The sequence below is a fragment of the Paroedura picta genome, chromosome 2, assembly GCF_049243985.1.
Source record: "Paroedura picta isolate Pp20150507F chromosome 2, Ppicta_v3.0, whole genome shotgun sequence".
Taxonomy (NCBI): domain Eukaryota; kingdom Metazoa; phylum Chordata; class Lepidosauria; order Squamata; family Gekkonidae; genus Paroedura; species Paroedura picta.
The window spans coordinates 47,937,665-47,956,514 of record NC_135370.1 but is presented as its reverse complement, the minus strand read 5'-3'; the positions used below and the strand labels follow the sequence as shown (position 1 = coordinate 47,956,514).

Here is an 18,850-nt window from a genome sequence, read left to right as displayed (position 1 = left end):
GCTACAGTCACCACCGCCACCATTTCCGGCAGCCATTTTAAAACAGTTGATTCAGTGAATGTGGAGCGACTATGGATTCATACTAAAATGGAGGAACTGAAGTGAATTATATTCCTCCGTTACTAAAGCTGGGACAATATCCATGCCATTTGCTCAGTCCTATAATTAAGTCTATTAATTTATCAAGAAAGGTGTAACATCTGTAATACACATCTGAGCCAAAAAAACGGAGAAGCTTAAGGGATAAAATCCCAGCTTAGCCTTCTGTCACGATCCTTCCAAGACATTAGTTAGGTGCTATGATCACAGGCACAATGTCAGCAAATAACATACGTCGCTCTGTATCTGCATCCTGTTTCTTGACAATTCCATACTCATGGCATCGGGCAAAAGGGTGTAATTGTGTAAATACTGTCTGTAGTTTGTATCGGTAACGACTTCCTGGGCTTTCTTGGCAGCCGTGACACTGAACATGTCAAAAGGGGTGTGGTACTTAGTCTTGCTGCTTTCATAATCCTTCTTGTACAAGCGATCGGACTGTAGTTTGGCCACATTCATATAATGGACCAATTTAGGATCATCCTGCAGGCTACGGAATCCAACTTGCTTTCCTTTATCTTTCTCATAGGCTTCCTTGTACTTGTACTGGAAAACAAACCAAAACAGTTTCACAATGAATTTTAGAAGCTTAACAATTAAGAGACAGTTAACTGGTGGTGGAAAGGATCAATTAGTCCTAGCCAACTTATGGTAATCCTGTAGGGTTTTCAAGGCAATAGATGTCATTGACTGCCTCTGTGTAGCAACCCTAGACTTCCTTTTGTGATCTCCCATCCACGGGCTGACCAGGGCCAAACACCCCTTTCCAGCAATGAGAGCACCACAGCTTGCCATGGCTTCCCAGGAGTTCCTGGAGCAAGGGACAGGGGAAGCACACTAGGAACTACCTGCCCCAGCAGTCCCAGAGCAGTGGCCCCTTTAGAAGCAGCCTGCGTGGACTTCTTCAGGGGCACCCAGCATGCAGTAAGCACTGGCAGTCTTCAAGCAAAGGTTGGATACAGACTTTTTTTTGGATGCTTTAGGATGCTTAGGGCTGATCCTGCATTGAGCAGAGGGTTGGACTAGATGGCCTGTATGGCCCCTTCCAACTCTATGATTCTATGATTACAATTGCCAGGAGTGGGGCCACTGCTCAGTGCCATCCCTGACACTGTGACGGCTTTTAAAAAAAATGAAATCAGTTCCTGTACTAGGCTGCTACTTATCCTGTCCAGTAATCAAGTGAAGAAATCTACTGATATATGTGAGAACCAGTCCTCTGTCGCTCCATTTGCAACATTCAAAAAGTATTCACGCATTTGATTAGACATATTTGTGAATAGTCCATGATTTATTCCTAACACAAGAAAACTAGTAGATGGTATCTTCCTTGTGACCCTGTCGTTCTTCTTTATACTACTGTTCTCTCCTTTTTGGTACAGGTGGGAGGTTTGCTTTGCCCTCCTGTACTATGTTCTTTACTTTCGAACACTCATCATGTCTTATTTGCCATGCAAGAGGCTAGAGATGGTCACTGACCTCTCCTTCTTACAGTCAATTTGACAATCTGATAGGATAATAAAACCAGGCAGCAGAACATGGGGCACAACAGCATTGCCAGATGTTAGGTGACAGGTTACCAAGAAAATGAATAAACCTTGAGTAGCAATGTAAATCTGCCTTAAGATTTCCCTCCTACTCCTCAGAAACATGCATAATTCCCCCTTCTCACTTTGGAATTAATTGGGAACTGTCTCCCCACTTCAGGGTGAGGCATGAAATGGAAATCCAGCTCTGCATAGTTGATGGATAGTGTCCAGCTAGCTGCATCAGAAGCTTGCCTAGCATGTCAGAAAACACAAGTGACTCTCCCATAGCCACGTGTTAAGATAGCAGTGGTGGTGATATGCAGTGTAATCTTAGGCAGCTACCTCCTTCTAAGTCTGTTGACGTCAATGGGCTTAGAAAATATATGTCTGCTTAGGTAAAGGTATCCCCTGTGCAAGCACCGGGTCATGTCTGACCCTTGGGGTGACACCCTCTAGCGTTTTCATGGCAGACTCAATACGGGGTGGTTTGCCAGTGCCTTCCCCAGTCATTACCGTTTACCCCCCAGCAAGCTGGGTACTCATTTTACCGACCTGGGAAGGATGGAAGGCTGAGTCAACCTTGAGCCGGCTGCTGGGATCGAACTCCCAGCCTCATGGGCAGAGCTTCAGACTGCATGTCTGCTGCCTTACCACTCTGCGCCACAAGAGGCTCTTCTATGTCTGCTTAGGTAAAGGTATCCCCTGTGCAAGCACCGGGTCATGTCTGACCCTTGGGGTGACACCCTCTAGCGTTTTCATGGCAGACTCAATATGGGGTGGTTTGCTAGTGCCTTCCCCAGTCATTAACGTTTACCCCCCAGCAAGCTGGGTACTCATTTTACCGACCTCGGAAGGATGGAAGGCTGAGTCAACCTTGAGCCGGCTGCTGGGATCAAACTCCCAGCCTCATGGGCAAAACTTTCAGACTGCATGTCTGCTGCCTTACCACTCTGCGCCACAAGAGGCTCTTATATGTCTGCTTAGGATGGGACTATTAGATACCAAAAAGATGAGCATTAAGGGCTTCTAAAGTCTGCAAAACGTCTTGATTCCTCAGAGAACTATCTAGAACCTGGAAGATCAGAACTCATTCCACAGAAAAACACAGCACTACCCGCAACCCAAGAATTTTTAGACAAGTTAAACTTACATCGCTGGCAATGTTTCGTGATCCTTTTGCAGCAATTATAGAAATGGCATCTGGCTTCAGATCATACCCTTTGGCAATCAGCTTCTTCCAGTCTGCTTTGTAATAGCCCTGAAGTAGAAGGAAAGCATTATTCTTACCATGAATGTTTTGTGAAAGAGCTTATTAGCCGTTCGTTCTGAACATTTGTCTAACTGGCAGCAGTCACAAAAGGTAACCCAAAAGGCATTTGCATAAGTAATTTTTGTTAGATCAAGTAAAAAAAAAGAATTGGCAGCTTTGGTGCAAAGAGAATGCAGTACCATTATAGCTGACAAAGGGATAAGTAGTTTACCTGTGCTATAGGTGCAATGGGGCGGGGGGGGGGGGAATTGCATGCAAAACTAACTTTAAAAAACACTTTTCTACTTATTTGGAGGACATCAGTTTATGGTGAAAATTAACTTATCCAATACTCACATCACTTATATTATAAGCATTGACTCTGGCTTGAATAAATTGAGGAAGATCAGGATCCAGGTGATAAGTGTGCTTCACTTTCTCGCCCTCCACTTTATAGTTTATCTAAAAGGAAAACAATGCATATGTCATCCATTGTATATATCAGGTACCAAGTACCTCTTTCTGAATTAATCAGCAGACAATTTATGCACATTTAATTACTTTCAAACATCTCTCATGCCTCAAAATACTAAACGCTTTTCTGGTCTAAATTGTACTAGCCCATTGGACTTTCCAGTTAAAATCCAAATTCAGCTGCACTGACAATGACCAATCAAGTGAAAGTTAGGCACAAGGGCAGCCTCCACTACTTCCTATCCTGATTTTGTAACAAAGAAGAACAGACAACTACTAACCCTAGGGTCTACAGGTTATCGAGAGAACCATGTGAAAGAGTTACTATTCTGTTTCACTGAGGCATTTGTGGGGCAGATGAACCCACTGACAAATGCCTGGGGGACCACTGCACTGAGGCTGCTGCAACCCCAGGTAAATGTGACTCTTGCCCATGCAGGACTGGTGCAAAAGACCAAGGAGGGGAAGGAGGCACCTAGCTGAGCTGCATGTGGCAGGGGTGTGGCTAGGCAGGCTCTTTCTCCCTGTCAATTTAAGAAGTGGAGTGGGGCCATTTCCCAGAGGTCCTTTCCACTCCCATTCTACTGGTACTAGTAGAAACAACTAGCTGAGTGGGCCCAGAAACCGTGATACTGTCCTTAAAATTCTAGGAATGAAGAAGAGTTGGTTCTTATATGCCGCTTTTCTCTACCCAAATGATCCTCAAAGCGGCTCACAATCGCCTTTCTTTTCCCCTCCCCACACCTGTGAGGGAGGTGAGGCTAAGAGAGCCCTGATATCACTGCTCAGTCAGAACAGCTTTATCAGTGCTGTGGTGAGCCCAAGATCACCTAGCTGGCTGCATGTGGGGGAGCCCTAAGCATGTGAAGTTAAGGCATCAGATTCACCAAACTCAAGTTAAGACAACAAACTCATAAGAAACTCAAGACTGATTCTGCATATTTTCAAACAATTAATTTTTTAATTTATGTTTTTAACTTAGAATAAGAGTTGGTTCTTATATGCCGCTTTCTCTACGAGAAGGAGTCTCAAAGTGGCTTACGATCGCCTTCCCTTTCCTCTCCCCACAACAGACACCCTGTGAGGTAGGTGAGGCTGAGAGAGCCCTGATATTTCTGCCTGGTCAGTGCTGTGGCAAGCCCAAGGTCACCCAGCTGGTTGCATGTGGGGGAGCACAGAATCAGTCCCGACTCGCCAGATTAGAAGTCAGCACTCCTAACCACCACACCAAAAGGTTGACTGGCATTTGCAAGAACTTACATCACTAAGCTGCTTGGTGTTCTGTTTAGCCAAAACCATTGGCATTGAATCTGGCAAGCTTGTGAACTTGAAGGTGGCGGGATGCTGGCGATATTTATGTTCCTCTAATGCTTCTCCAGCTTTTCTAACTTTTTCCACATCTAGTGAGCCCAGAGGACTCCATCCAATACCTTTGAACCAGGTGTTGTAGTCTTGTTTGTAAACATTCTAAGGGAGAAAGGAGCAGATAGAAATTCAAAGAACAAATAGTAAATAATTATTAGCTTAGTTTATTAAGGTCTAATAGGCCATAAGCCAAACACCTAAAAATGAAAGAGTTTTTAAACAAGTAAAACAAAGTTTGCCACACAACCAAAAACTGCTCAAAACAATTTTAATATTGCAATATCAGAAAAGGATGAATATTTCAATATCCATTTTCTCCAAAATTATTTCTCTCGGCTTCATATTTTGAGCAATAAGAGAAAACATGGGCTAATGAGTCAAAAATAGTACATAAACATTTCCTGTGTGTTAGGAAAATTGCTGTATCCAACTGGATGTATTTCTATGTACAAAGATAAACACAATGCTGTATCCTTTTTGTTTAATGCCTTCCAGAACATTCCAGGATTGCACTCTAATATATCAAATTCTTAGGTACTTGTGAACTACCATAAACAACTGATATATCTGATCTTACATTAATATATTCTAAGATACACTTATCTGTTCCTTACGAATTCCAGCTATTTACATAATCATACACTAATTTTTTTTCCATTATAAACTAATGGGGAAAAAAGGTCCTCAAGTAAGAGAATCGTTTTGGGACAAGTGATGGACTTTAACTGTTTGCCCCTTCAGCAATCTGTTGTTGTGCTTTTCATATTATAATTATGTTAAACTGCATCTGTATAAAATTTGACACACATGGTCAAAGTAACATTTGATGCTTCAGATTCAAATCTCTGCTCACTTCTCCAAAATGTTTCAAAATATAATGCAATGTTTATTAAAAACTGAAAGGGGAAACTTTTCCTGGTCAGCTCAAATGGCAACTGTTAAGATGAATATCTTACCAAAGTTTAATTTCTTATTCCAAGTATTGCCAATGGAAATCAGAGATAAGGTATTGCATAGTTGGCAAAGCTCTATAAATAAATTTATAGGGAATTATAAAAGACCAAGAATGGCATTTAAAATCCTACAGGACGATTAGAAGAGAGGCGGGCAAGGAGTATCAAATATAAAACTATATCTTCACAGACTGGATTATGGATCTGTCATCCAGGGACCTGATATAGAATCATAGAATAATAGAGTTGGAAGGGAACTCATGGGTCATCTAGTCCAACCCCCTGCACTATGCAGGACACTCACATCCCAATCGCTCATCTACTGTAATCTGCCATCCCTTTGCCTTCACAGAATCAGCCTCTCCATCAGATGGCTTTCTAGCCTCTGTTTAAAAATTTCCAAAAATGGAGAAAGAAGCCTATCAAGGCCTAGATAAAGGCTTACACTGCCTTTTATGACCCAACACAAAGTCTCAAGAAAAAAGTGGTCCTTAATCATTGCAAAATGACTTTATTAAAAATTTGGAAATATATATATATGAGAATAAGCTCCAATTCATCTATGTTGAACTCTCCAGTAGAAGCATATATGGAAAAGTCTCAATGGAAAAGAATCAGCTGTTTAAAGTACATAGATTTATTAACGTCTACGGAGGAATTAAAAAGCTGTGAGGCTCTTAACAAGGAAGGGAAAGATCTTTGATTGTTTGAATACTTTCAAATAAGGGCAAGATTTAAGGCAGAATTCCAAGATTCAACAGACTGCAGCCGATCTTACTAAGTTCGAAAATATATTATTCCAAGCTAAACCTAACCTACAGGGCCAAATTGCTAAACTTTTGTCAAAATATGAGACAGAGACTGAACAGGTTAATAATTATATGATTAAATGGATGCAGAATTTAAAGTGCAATGTTACCTTAGGCGAATGGGAGCACATTTGGGGTAAAAGCATAAAGCGTACAAAATGCCATTTATTAAGCGAAAACTGATATTAAATGTTTTATAGATGGTATATAACACCAAAAATTATTAGTGAAATGTCAAAAGAATATTATGAGAATTGTTGGAGATGTAAGGACAAGGTCGGCTCCTTTTATCATATGTGGTGAAAACGTAAGAAAAATGTTTAAAAATGGGTAAAAATGTATAATATTTTGAAAATAATGATGAACTGTAAATTTCCTATGTATCTGGATTCTATGTTATTAAGTATTATGCCAGAAAATATCTTGAAAGGCCGAAGAATTCTTCTCCCATGCAACTACTGCGGCAAGAATTGTAACGTCAAAGCTCTAGAAACAACAGGAGACAACCAAGGTAACGGACTGGTTAGATAAACTTGGAGAACTATGTACAATGGCCAAGCTGACAAGCATAATCAATAGTAGACCTATTGAAGAGTCCCAAGAGCAGTGACATTACTACACAGATTATATTAAAAATAGTATAGAAGTGTAGAACATGTAACTTTTCTCTCTTTCTTTTCTTTCTATTCTATTTCAAATGACAAAATAAAAACATTGAAAAAATTGAAAGTGGAGTATGAAAGTCAATGGGCACATTGAGAACAATTTACATGCCAAATACAAATCCTAGTTCAATCTTTTTTTCCCCTCAAAGGCACCAATGAAAAACAGTGCAATATGTTATGTCCCTTGGGCATTCACTCAGTGGAATGAAAGTTTGTATGTATATACTTTACATTTCAAATGTAGGAGGGGAAGGAGTATATTATCAAACAGAACTTACATGACCCCATTAGCTGCACTAGTTTATTTGAATTTAACTCATTTAAATAAATGTAACAAAACAATAATAATAGTGATGCTAATTTCCCCTGCCTATGAACTCTAATCTACCTGCAGACATATTGGCTTCAGATGGAAATCCCTATTCAATATATTTGCTTTACTTATATCCCACTTTTCCCCCCAATAGGGACCCAAAGCAGCATACAGAATTTCCCTCTCATCCCTAACCCTGTAAAGGAGGTTATGCTGACAGTATGTGACTGGCCCAGGGTCAAATCCAAAAAGTTTCTATGACAGAATGGAAACTGGAACTGGGGTCTGCCAGATCCAAGTCCATTCACTGCATCCTAAAAATAGGATACGCACCATGACATACATTCTTATCCAGATACACACCTGCATTCACCTGACTTGCTATGTTAGAGCTATTGTACAATTAGAGGATGAAGAGAAAACATATTGCTGAAAGACTGTCAAGGAGCTATGGGTCCTCCATGTCACTATCTCTTTCCTTTGTAGAACAACAGTGTCATTCTAAGTAGAGCCCAATGGGTATAGAAGGATATAGCTCTGTTTAGAATTGCACTGTAAGCATCCTGGACAATGGTTGTGTTCTACAACCTCCGTAAAAACTACATGTAAGCCTTAGCAATAATGGAAATAGATACCACACTAGAAGTACAATTCCATTCCTTTCCATGTGAACTACATTGCACAGTGTGTTTGTTTAGAGATTCTGGAAACCAGTAATACTTACATCGCTCTGGATTTGCATCCTGTTCCTTGCCAGCTCAACACTCATGGCATCTGGTAAGCAGGTATAATGGTGGACCAGGTGTTTATAGTTAGAATTAGAAGCTACATCCTGGGCTTGCTTCGCAGCCTGGATACTGACCATCTCCACTGGTGTGTGGTAGCTAGTCTTGCTCTTCTCATAGTCTTTCCTGTACTCACGGTCAGACTGCATTTTTGCCACATGCATAGAATGGACAAGCTTAGGGTCATCTTGTAGGCTTCTGAAACCAACGTGTTTCCCTCTGGCCTTTTCATAAGCCTCTTTGTATTTGAACTAGAAAATACAGCAGAGAGAAAGAGAGATGGTCATTATACATGGCTATCATGCACAATTCCCTCCCATTTTTGAAATGAAGAAAACTTCCCCTTGGTGTTGCATACTTGAGAAGAATCTCATGGTAGAAAGCCCATTTAGATTATCAGTGTCCCAGAACAAGCTCTCTCCTGGACTAGTTACCTGGGCCATCCTAACAAATGGAAAGAAGGGGTTTTACCACACCTCTGGTAAAACTATTACCTGTATTCAGATGATTCTGGTGGCTACTGGCCTGTTAGGCTGAGCCCAGGACTGGAAGCACATTTTCACTGGTTATCTATATGCTGTCAAATTCAGTTCAAAGTGGTGTTGTTGACCTTTCAGACCCACCCAACTTCAGCCTGCCTGTTTGAAAAACCATCTGTCCCACCATGAGTATGTGCACCATCTCAGATCTTCATAGTTCCTTGCCTAAAAATTATCCAATTGACCCCTGTTGAGTTTTACTCTTTTGGTAGGTGGTGCCAGGAACTTTTGGACCCCTCACCCTGAGGAATTCAAGAGACCACACTGCCCTAGTTTTGTAAACATTGTAAGACAATGTCATTTATAGACCTACAGTGGGAACTAAAGATTACATGTGGTGGCATGGGCATTGGTGGTTGCGTTCACCAGCACTGCATTGTTTTGTGGGTTGTATCATTATTTTTAGGTAGAATGGAAGAACATTTAGATCATCTGAAAAATTCTCATCTAAAAAACTTCTAGTTATCATATTTTGTACCACACTTCAAAAGTATGTCTTAACTGCTCTGCTAATGATGGTCTGTGGCCCTTTCAAAGGCTTTCCCTGTAGATATCTAGTCCAGTTCTTACTCTGAGCAGTGGACATGGGGGTTCACTTCTCACATTACTAATTCCATGTCAGAAAGATGGGAAGAGCACAATTATAGTTTTCATGGAATATCTAGAATATTGTTATTGTATAAAAAAGCCACATCTGGATACTGGAACAATATTTCCAAAACTGAGGAAAAACCATAATTGTGCCAAGAAAATAATAAATTATTTAGGTCCAGATTTAGAAGTGTCTGAAAACCACAAGAATAGCCAACATGGTGTAGTGGTTTAAAGTGACAACCTCTAATCTGGAGAGTCGGGTTTGATTCCCCGCTCCTCCACATGCAGCCAGCTGGGTTGCCTTGTGCTAGTTGCAGTCCTGTTAGAGTAGTTCTTAGAGAGTAGTTCTGTCAGAGCTCTCTCAGTCCCACCTACCTCACAAGGTGTCTGTTGTGGGGAGAGGAAAGGGAAGGCGATTGTAAGCCACCTTGAGACTCTTTGACCGTTTACACACTGGGAAATTCACTGCCCCAGCTCCCGTGCAGGAGTACAAATTGAGGATGGTTGAGATCCACCAGGTCAAATGCTCCCCCTTGTGGGTGCAGGAAGAGTTGGGGCAACCTGCCATGACTAAAACTCCAGGCTGCAATTTGGTATGAAACCTCCAGTGCGTAAATGGTCTTTGGGGCAGTGAAAAGTGGGGCATAAAAACCAACTCTTCTTCCTCTTCAAAATAACTTTTAAGCCTACACTGCCCTCCACTAAAGGCAACGAGAGTGACTAGAGCAGGATTTCTCAACCATGTTTCATGAAACCCTGGGGTTTCTTGAAGGCCCTGGAAGGGTATCCCAAATGGGTGGCAGTTAATGTTTTATATATTTTTTAAATATGTTAAACATTTATCAGGTGATACAAACTTATAAAGTCATATCAACCCACCTACCCCTTCTCAAAATGGCCAATGATAGGCCGGGGAGGGGCGGGGCTAGGAAGCAGAGGAGCCCCAGGTGGGCATGTACACAACTATGCTTCCAAACCATATTCTGCATGATGGTACCACTTCTGGGGTGTCTCAAAGCCTGAAGAATGTTTCAGTAACTAAGTTGAGAAAGGCTGGGCTAGAGAGTAGAAAGCTCACCCCATGTAGTATATCACACACCAGCCTTTAAGTGTCTTTTAAAGTTCAAAAGGTCACTGCTTTAACAAGCAGTAGACCTTCAGAACTGGGAGATCAGGTCTCCTTCTGATTCAAAATAGAGGCCCTTTACATTTTAAAGGCCACTGAAAGAGGCCAGTAGGTTACAGAATAGCTGCTCACCGCATAGGGAAGGGGTGAAACATAAAACAGTCCCCAGCTTCTTTAAATTCCGTTTTAACTTTAAAATCTGGAACCATCACACCCATACACATAATGGGAACTGAAAGTTAGGGACATCAGTAAGGGTAGGTGACTTGCAATAGAGTGCTGATGGAGGAAGTGACATATGTCCTATCAGGGCATAAGGATCCTCCTCCAGGATATTTACCTGTCCCCTTTTGTCTTCCAATGCTTTTGTTTCAATGCTTTTGTTTCATTTGGTGTTCTCTTATTTACTTCTCCTTCAACCCTATGTTTTAATTGGTGGATTTATTTGTCATTCTAACAGATTTTATCATGGGTTTTATAATCTGCTTTAACCATTTTGGTTCGAAAAGTGGGATATAAGCTTGGTAAATAAATGAACCGTAAAGGCTGGCAGGATGGGTAAACAGCATTTGTGATACAAATTGGAATCGATACGGATACTTACATCACTAGCGATGTTTCTTGAAGCCTTGGCTAGAGTAATGGGAATGGAATCGCCAAGTACATGGTGTCCTTTGGCTATTAGGTCCTGGTAGCCGAGTTTATAATAAATCTGAAAGGAACAAGGATCAAAATATTCAGCAAGTCATATAAACAGCTACTAATGAGAGCCAGCATGATGTGATGGTTAAGAGTGGCAGAGCCTAGTCTGGGGAAGCGGATTTGATTCCCTACTCCTGCTTCACATGAAGCCTGCTGGATGGCCTTGGGCCAGTCCCAGTTCCTTCAGAACCTTCTCAGCCCCACCTGTCTCACAGGGGGTCTGTTGCGGGGAGAGGAAGGGAAGGCGATTGTAAGCCACCCAGAGAGTCTTTAGGGCAGGGGTAGTCAACCTGTGGTCCTCCAGATGTTCATTGACTATAATTCCCATGAGCCCCTGCCAGCATTTGCTGGCAGGGGCTCTTGGGAATTTCAGTCCATGAACATCTGGAGGACCACAGGTTGACTACCCCTGCTTTAGGGTTCAGAAAGGCAGGTTATGATTCCTCAGAAGGTAGTGGAGCCTCCACCGGAAGGTTTTAGGAGGAGACTGGATGAGCAGCTATCAGGAGTGTGTGGTTTTTAAGTCCCTGAGAAGGTGGGGGGCTGGACTGGATGGTTCTTTATGGTATCTTCCAGCTCTATGTGATTCTGATTTCTTCTTATTATTATTATTTTTCAGAACTGTCCCTGCAGTACATATAAGTGCTGTTCTCTATTTAACATAATCATAGGGAGACACTGCCACTACATTCATAGATCATCGGCTGATGGTAGTTGGCTTACGTATCCTCCTGGCACCTTGAGTAGCCATACCGGTTGGGAGAGAGGGTGTCCATTACTGGTTCCCGGCATGAATTGCACACTGTAGGGATGTTGGTTTTAATGGGTTTTAAATACAGATTGTATTTTACGTGGGCTTATTATGTAACCTGCCATGAGATGGCCTGCCGTGGGTGGAGGGATATAAGTATAATAATAATAATAATAATAATAATAATAATAATAATAATAATTCTCAGTTTGTAAACCAAAATGAAGAAGTACAAATGAAATGAATTAAATGTCCAAACTTCCCAACAAAAAGACAAGAATAAGAGAGGTTATGGGATCTTCCTTCTAACAATCTGTATTTACCACTCTGTGAATGAACAGGAGTTTTTAAAATGACCACTCACATCACTGATATTAGCTGCATTGTATTTAGCCTGAATGAACTGAGGGGCATCAGCAGGCAAGTTGTACTTATGCTTGACCTCCTCTCCAGAAGATTTGTATAGTCTCTGTGAAAGAAAGGAACAGGATAATGATAAATGCCTGTGTGTCCAAGTGGAACACTCCATAGAACATTATGTGCTAGTCCACTGGCTTTTGGCTGCAGTTCTTTGTACATAATTTCCATTAGACACAGTGGGACTTTCTTCCAAGGTAACAGGCATGACTTCAATGAACTTAGAAGGGTGTAAGTCTGCTAAGGGTTGCAGAATATTAACTTGCCTTCCTGTCTGAAAGAAAGCCACAAAGATCCCACTGGAGAACAAGCCTGTTTTCAAAAGTATACTTTAGCCACCATGGAAACATATCAACATGTGAAATGACGAGAATAACCTTAACTCTTGCTACTTAGAAGTCAGCATCATTCTCATCTGAAGAAGGTATCAAATTCATATTCATTACATTCAGCAGTTCTGATTCTTACAGAAGTGGTCTAAAGCAGGGGTAGTCAACCTGTGGTCCTCCAGATGTCCATGGACTACAATTCCCATGAGCCCCTGCAAGCAAATGCTGGCAGGGGCTCATGGGAATTGTAGTCCATGGACATCTGGAGGACCACGGGTTGACTATCCCTGGTCTAAAGGCTGACTAATGCTGTTATTAGGGACATTTCAAGCCTCCTTGGAAATGCTGCTAGCTTTGTCAAATTTTGTTTTGCTTCAGGAAGGAGAAGGTCCTTCTGAAGGGTTTTGCCATCCTTCTAAAACTGAAATGGCAAACAAGCCTCTTGGGACCGAAAGTTGGAACGGGACAGTGTCACCACCAAGAAGACCCCAGTCTTCATTGTCACGTATTTATAGTGGTGGTCTCATCCTCAGGGAAGCTGAGTGAAGCTATTCTTCACACTGAGAGTCTGGCGTGGATTGATGTAAGTATATAGCACAAAAACCATAAACCCAAATACACTCCAGGTGTTTGCATAAATATGCAACGTCCCATTTCTTAGTAGATATTGTATAATTCCTCCCAGGCTACTCACATCGCTAAGTTGAAGTGCATTCTGCTTAGCCTGGACCATGACAGGTGAGTCTACCACACTGGTAAATTTGATCGTGTCCGGGTGCTGGCGGTAATTTTTTTCATTCATAGCCTCTCCGGCTTTTCTAGCTTTCTCTACATCCAGTGACCCAATGGGAATCCACCCGATGCCTTTCATCCAGCTGTTGAAATCTGACTTGTAGAGATTCTGGGTGATAAAAAGGAAGGAAGAAAACGATAAGCAGGTGAGCCGATAACCTTCCCTTATTTCCTTGTGCCCGTTCATTCGTTGAGACATGCCTCGAGTGAAACACACTTACGTCACTCTGTATTTGCATCATGTTTTTGGACAGTTCCAGGCTCATTGCATCAGGCAAGAAAGTGTAATGGTGCAGCAGGTGCTTGTAATTGGTGTTGCTGGCAATTTCTTGGGCCTTCTTGGCATTTACAACATTGACCATGTCCAGTGGAGTATTGTACTTGGTTTTGCTTTGCTCGTACCCCTTCCTGTACTCCCGCTCTGACTGCATCTTGGCTACGTTCATATAATGGACCAGTTTGGGGTCGTCTTGGAGGCTCTGGAATCCAATCAGCTTACCCTTGGCACTTTCATAGTCTTTTTTGTACTGGAACTGTCAGATAACAAAATAAAAATAAGTTTTCATGGTAAAGAGCAGAAGATGTTTTTTGTGATATATAAGGACTACTCTTTAAGTGGGAAGGCCCAATATCAATGTCATGCAAGATATTTTCATGACTAGCTCCAGCATGGGAGCCATTTTGAATATAAGACGGCTGCTGCATCATAAACAGAGTTTATTGTGTGATGGCTGGCAGGTATCCAACCATCTGCAGTCTTCACAGAACAGGACTTTCCCAGTTCCCCTCTTGCTGAAGCCTATTGATTTCCTCACAGTTTTGTTCCTGGGATTCAGAGACGCTTCAGGAACAGTACAGGGGGCAACATGCTTCCTAGGCCCTCTTCCATGACCAGAAATGCTGCTATGTCAGAGGAATTGCATACTGGACACATACCACTGATGGCTTGTACAGCCCTCTGCCTACACTGAGTTTTAGCACACTAGTGCCATTTTCCTATCTTACGAGTCCCAAAACCAACTGCATGTAGAGATCTGGATGTGCTTTTGGCCACTGCATGAATAATTCCACTCTTTATAAAACCCGTGACTTGGTGAATGCAGTAACTTCCACAGTAGAGCTGCTTATGATACCCATGACAATTATCCTCCCTAACAATTTTATACAATTATAAGGTCATTTTCTGCACAAGGAAGTAGGGGTAGTTCTTGCCAATTATTCCCTGCTACTGCAGATCCATTGTTCATCCTCTTCTCTGTTCTCCTTTGTCAGAAGAGGCACTTTGGGGAGCTCAGTTGTTGGACAGTTCTGTTCTGACACCAAATGTGTTACACCCAAAGAAAACAACTTTTGATTGCAGCTCAGTATTATGAAAAACATTTTTAAAATCATGATTGAATAAGTCTTAAGGTTTTGTGGAGTATTTTAATGGTTTTTTCTGAGTATTGCTAATATTTTAGCCCAGTGTGTCTGTCTTGTCGTTCCTCACCTCTTTCGTATGAAAACTGTAAGTCTATGGGCAGAACTGTTTTTTTTATGTTTTATATTGTACAGCATCCCATGTTGCATTAATTTGTTTGTGGCCTTATTCACATAATTCATGCATAACATGTTTACATGCTCAAACATATTATAACTATAAAGTCAGCAATATATAAATTAAATATAAGAAATGAAATTAAAATAATAAGCATATAAATATAAATCAATAAACTATCTTCAGACAAAGAGTCAATTCAGATGAATTAATCTGTGCATCCCTCCATTTGTCTTGTCAAACAAAATGTTTCTGTTTAATATTAAGCAGCCAATATATAAATGTCTAATAGTACAAGTTACAGAATGATAGAACATTGTAACAAAGTGGCCCATCCAAATGGCAGAATCTAATCAAACTTGAGCATTTTCAAGTTCTAGAAACACAAATGGGAGAATTAATCATGTACTTTACTCCATTTATATCAATAGACTTCAAAGGTTTGGGAGAACTGTAGACAGATCGATTACGGACCACCATGAATATTATTCAGCAATGCTGTAAAATAAATCCAATTAAATTAAATTTTAAAATTAGTACCAATAGGCCTTTAATTCGGTACATGATAGCCTGCTTTCAGTTTACTGAAATATCCTATGATAGGTTTTTTGCATTGAAAATGGTTTGAATCCTACCAGAAGGGAGGACTGGGGCTGTTTTTGACATGCCAAAGACTATGTAAGGGATTGAAGATTTTTAAAAACCCACACAGGACGGAGCTGCAGTGAGGAGGCAAACAGATGCGGTTCTCCCTCCTGTCTCTTGCATGAGAAGGATTCAACCCCAAAACTACCAACTGGAATACTTACATCACTAGCAGCGTGTCTAGCAGCCTTGGCAGCTTTGATGGGAATAGCATCATTTCTCAAATCATATCCTTTTGTTTTCAGTTCTTCCAGCCCCAGTTTGTAGTAGGTCTAGAAGACAATGTGTTTTTAGATTTATGTATCTGGCTAATAGTCCATATTAAACATTGTATTGCATAAAAACAATACTAAAAAGCAAGCTTACATCACTCATGTTGTAGGAATTAACCTTTGCCTGGATAAACTGAGGTGCGTCTGCTGGGAGGTTATATTTGTGAATTATGTCTTCATTTTTGGCTTTATAAAGGACCTGTAATAAAAACAGATGGAGAAAAATGCTTTTACATTCACCATCTACATAGTTTGGAATGCTTAAAAAATAAGGTGTCCTACAGAGCAGCATGCCACAAAGTATGTGCATTCTGGACCCATCGTACAAAAATATGTAACTATGAGGGCCTACCAATGATCTTCTGCCAGACCCAGTTGTTACCAGAGCCCTGAGATCCACATCTTTCTTGCTATTGCTTGGACCCACAGAACAAATTGACAGAAGTCTGGTGACAATGCCCCTTAAAAACTAATAGATGTTATCATTCATCAGTGTGGGCATGTCAGATGCACAGCCAGTGTTTTAAAGCTGGCTAATTGGAGTCCCCATAATATCTGCAAACTGTTACAGACAATTCAGAAGACCAAAAGGATTCTGAATTGGCATGCAAATTGGCATGCCTAGAAACAATGAGGATAACCCTGAAATGTTTTTTTCCAGCTCCCCATTACGACAGATAGCACTTTTACCAGCATCTTCTGCTTTGTTTACATATTTATACTTTTACCTCTGGAGTGCGGATAGTCAACCTGTGGCCCTCCAGATGTTCATGGACTACAATTTCCACGAGCCCCTGCCAGCAGGGGCTCATGGGAATTGTAGTCCATGAACATCTGGAGGGCCACATGTTGACTACCCCAGCTCTAGAGAAATGGATGCCTAGTAGCGCCTTGTGATTCAAAATACATTGAATTGTTTTTGGTCTCACATACCCATACCCTTCAGTGCCTTGGGTACGTTAGGTCAGTGGTCCCCAACCTTTTTATCACCAGGGACCGGTCAACGCTTGACAATTTTACTGAGGCCCGGGGGGGGTAGTCTTTTGCCGAGGGATGTTGTCGCCGCCTGAGCCCCTGCTCCACTTGCTTTCCCACCGGTGCCCCTGACTTCCCGCCGCCCACTGGGGAGAGCTGCCAGCAGTAGCTGCACAGTGCCACATCGAGGGAGAGCCCCAGCTATGGCAGCTGCCAGGGAGCACCAAAGTGCAATTTTACTGAGGGGGGGTAGTCAGGGGCTGCCAGGGAGCACCAAAGTGCAGAGTGGCAGGGCAGCCCCTGAGGCAGCAGCTAGGGAAGAGGACGAGGAGGAGCTGCGGCCCAGTACTGACTGATCTACGGACCGGTCCCGGTCCCCGGACCAGGGGTTGGAGACCACTGCGTTAGGTTATAATAGTTGGGTTATTTTTATTTTGCTCTATTGCATTCAAACTTAAACTGCTCAAGTTCATCTATAAGTGAACTTATATTCTCTCAATTAATTTGAACCTAACTCCTCTATTTGCTAGTCTGTCTTCAGAACAGCAAAACACCAAACAGACAATTATTCCACTGCAAGGCTGACCGTCCTGCTCCTTAGAAAGATGAGAATATGATTTGCCCCAAATTCTTAGTGGTCAAATAATCAATTTTTGACTTCAAGTAGCCAACACACAGAGAAACACAATGAGAACCAATACTTACATCGCTCCTCTGGGCCTGGTTGATTTTAGCCTGTACTATAACAGGCTCATCTTCAATTGATGTAAACTTAAGAGTGTCCGGATGCTGACGGTATTTCCTCTGTTCAAAATGATTAAAAGGGAACTGTTACACCTCCTTGAACGATAATTGCATTTTTCTAACTAATTTCTACCATATTTTGATGGGTACATAAAATAATGTTATAGGGAAAAATTAGGGATCAGATCCTCTTCCTCTTCTCCTACCTAAAACAATTATTAGGATTTCAGTTTTTTAAAAAATGTTACCTGTGCATTACCTGTCTACCAACTGAGGTCAGCTGGTACACAGAAGTGGGTAACTGTGTGCTTCATGTTCATATGATCTTCCAGTTAGCTAGAGATGTATGTACAGGTGAACAGAACTCTCTTTCTATGTACAGTTGGATCAAGGTAAATTAGTCTGATCCCATTTCTGGCTTTGACCTTTAAAGCTCTAAATGGTAGGGGCACAGAATACCTTTTCAATAGAACTTAATGCCTCACTTTGGGACCAAGACAGCACCAGTTGTTTTAGTTGATGATCTCCATTTACATCTGGATAAAGCCATGCCAACACTGTTGATCCTGCTGGATCTATCAGAAGGCTTTGATACAACTGACCATTTGGTCCTGATCAACCCATGGGCCTCCCTGGGGGTAATGGGCAAAGCCCTTAGTTGGTTCTCCTAATTCATCCAGAGAAATGCAGAGGGTTGCAATCAGGGAGGAGATGTCTTCCCAAGGAGACCTGAATTGTGGAGTCCCATAGGGTTCGATCCTCCCTTTGATGTAATTTAACATATGTATGCACCCTGTTGTCAAGATTATCAGGTGGTTTGGAGCTCGGTGCAATCAATATGGTGATGATATTCAGTTCTTCCTCCTGCTGAATAAGGCAGCAGGACTCATGGCACTATCCCAGTGCTGGGATGCAGTAGTCCAGTGGTTAAGCAGGAGCTTGCTGAAGTTGAATCCAGTTCAGTTTATTCAGTGCATCACTTTGGCCAGATAAAACTAGTTAACAAGTGCAAAATATTTCATGAATAGAAGGAAGTTGAATCCATCCAAGATGGAGGTCATATGACTGGGAGAGACTGAGATGCTAGCAGGAAGGTCACTCCTGAGATCGGCTAGTACTGAGCTGACAAGCTGTAGACTCTGTAAAGAGCCTTGGGGTGCAGTTGGACTCTGTACTATCACTGCGT

At 41.7% G+C, this 18,850-nt stretch overlaps 1 protein-coding gene across 40 annotated transcripts in view; it reads right to left on the bottom strand.

Moving 5' to 3' along the window:
* The window catches only part of NEB (nebulin), a 213,229-nt gene that overhangs the window by 142,392 nt on the left and 51,987 nt on the right, over window positions 1-18,850 (bottom strand). For all 40 annotated transcript variants that reach the window (XM_077320081.1, XM_077320041.1, XM_077320047.1 and 37 more), the window contains 12 exons: window positions 17,626-17,724; window positions 16,040-16,144; window positions 15,838-15,945; window positions 13,713-14,024; window positions 13,394-13,600; window positions 12,318-12,422; window positions 11,105-11,212; window positions 8,181-8,492; window positions 4,612-4,818; window positions 3,235-3,339; window positions 2,779-2,886; window positions 334-645 (listed from right to left, as the gene is read on the bottom strand). In XM_077320081.1, the coding sequence (XP_077176196.1) occupies window positions 334-645; window positions 2,779-2,886; window positions 3,235-3,339; window positions 4,612-4,818; window positions 8,181-8,492; window positions 11,105-11,212; window positions 12,318-12,422; window positions 13,394-13,600; window positions 13,713-14,024; window positions 15,838-15,945; window positions 16,040-16,144; window positions 17,626-17,724 (2,088 nt within the window). The remainder of the gene's footprint in view (window positions 1-333; window positions 646-2,778; window positions 2,887-3,234; window positions 3,340-4,611; window positions 4,819-8,180; window positions 8,493-11,104; window positions 11,213-12,317; window positions 12,423-13,393; window positions 13,601-13,712; window positions 14,025-15,837; window positions 15,946-16,039; window positions 16,145-17,625; window positions 17,725-18,850) is intronic.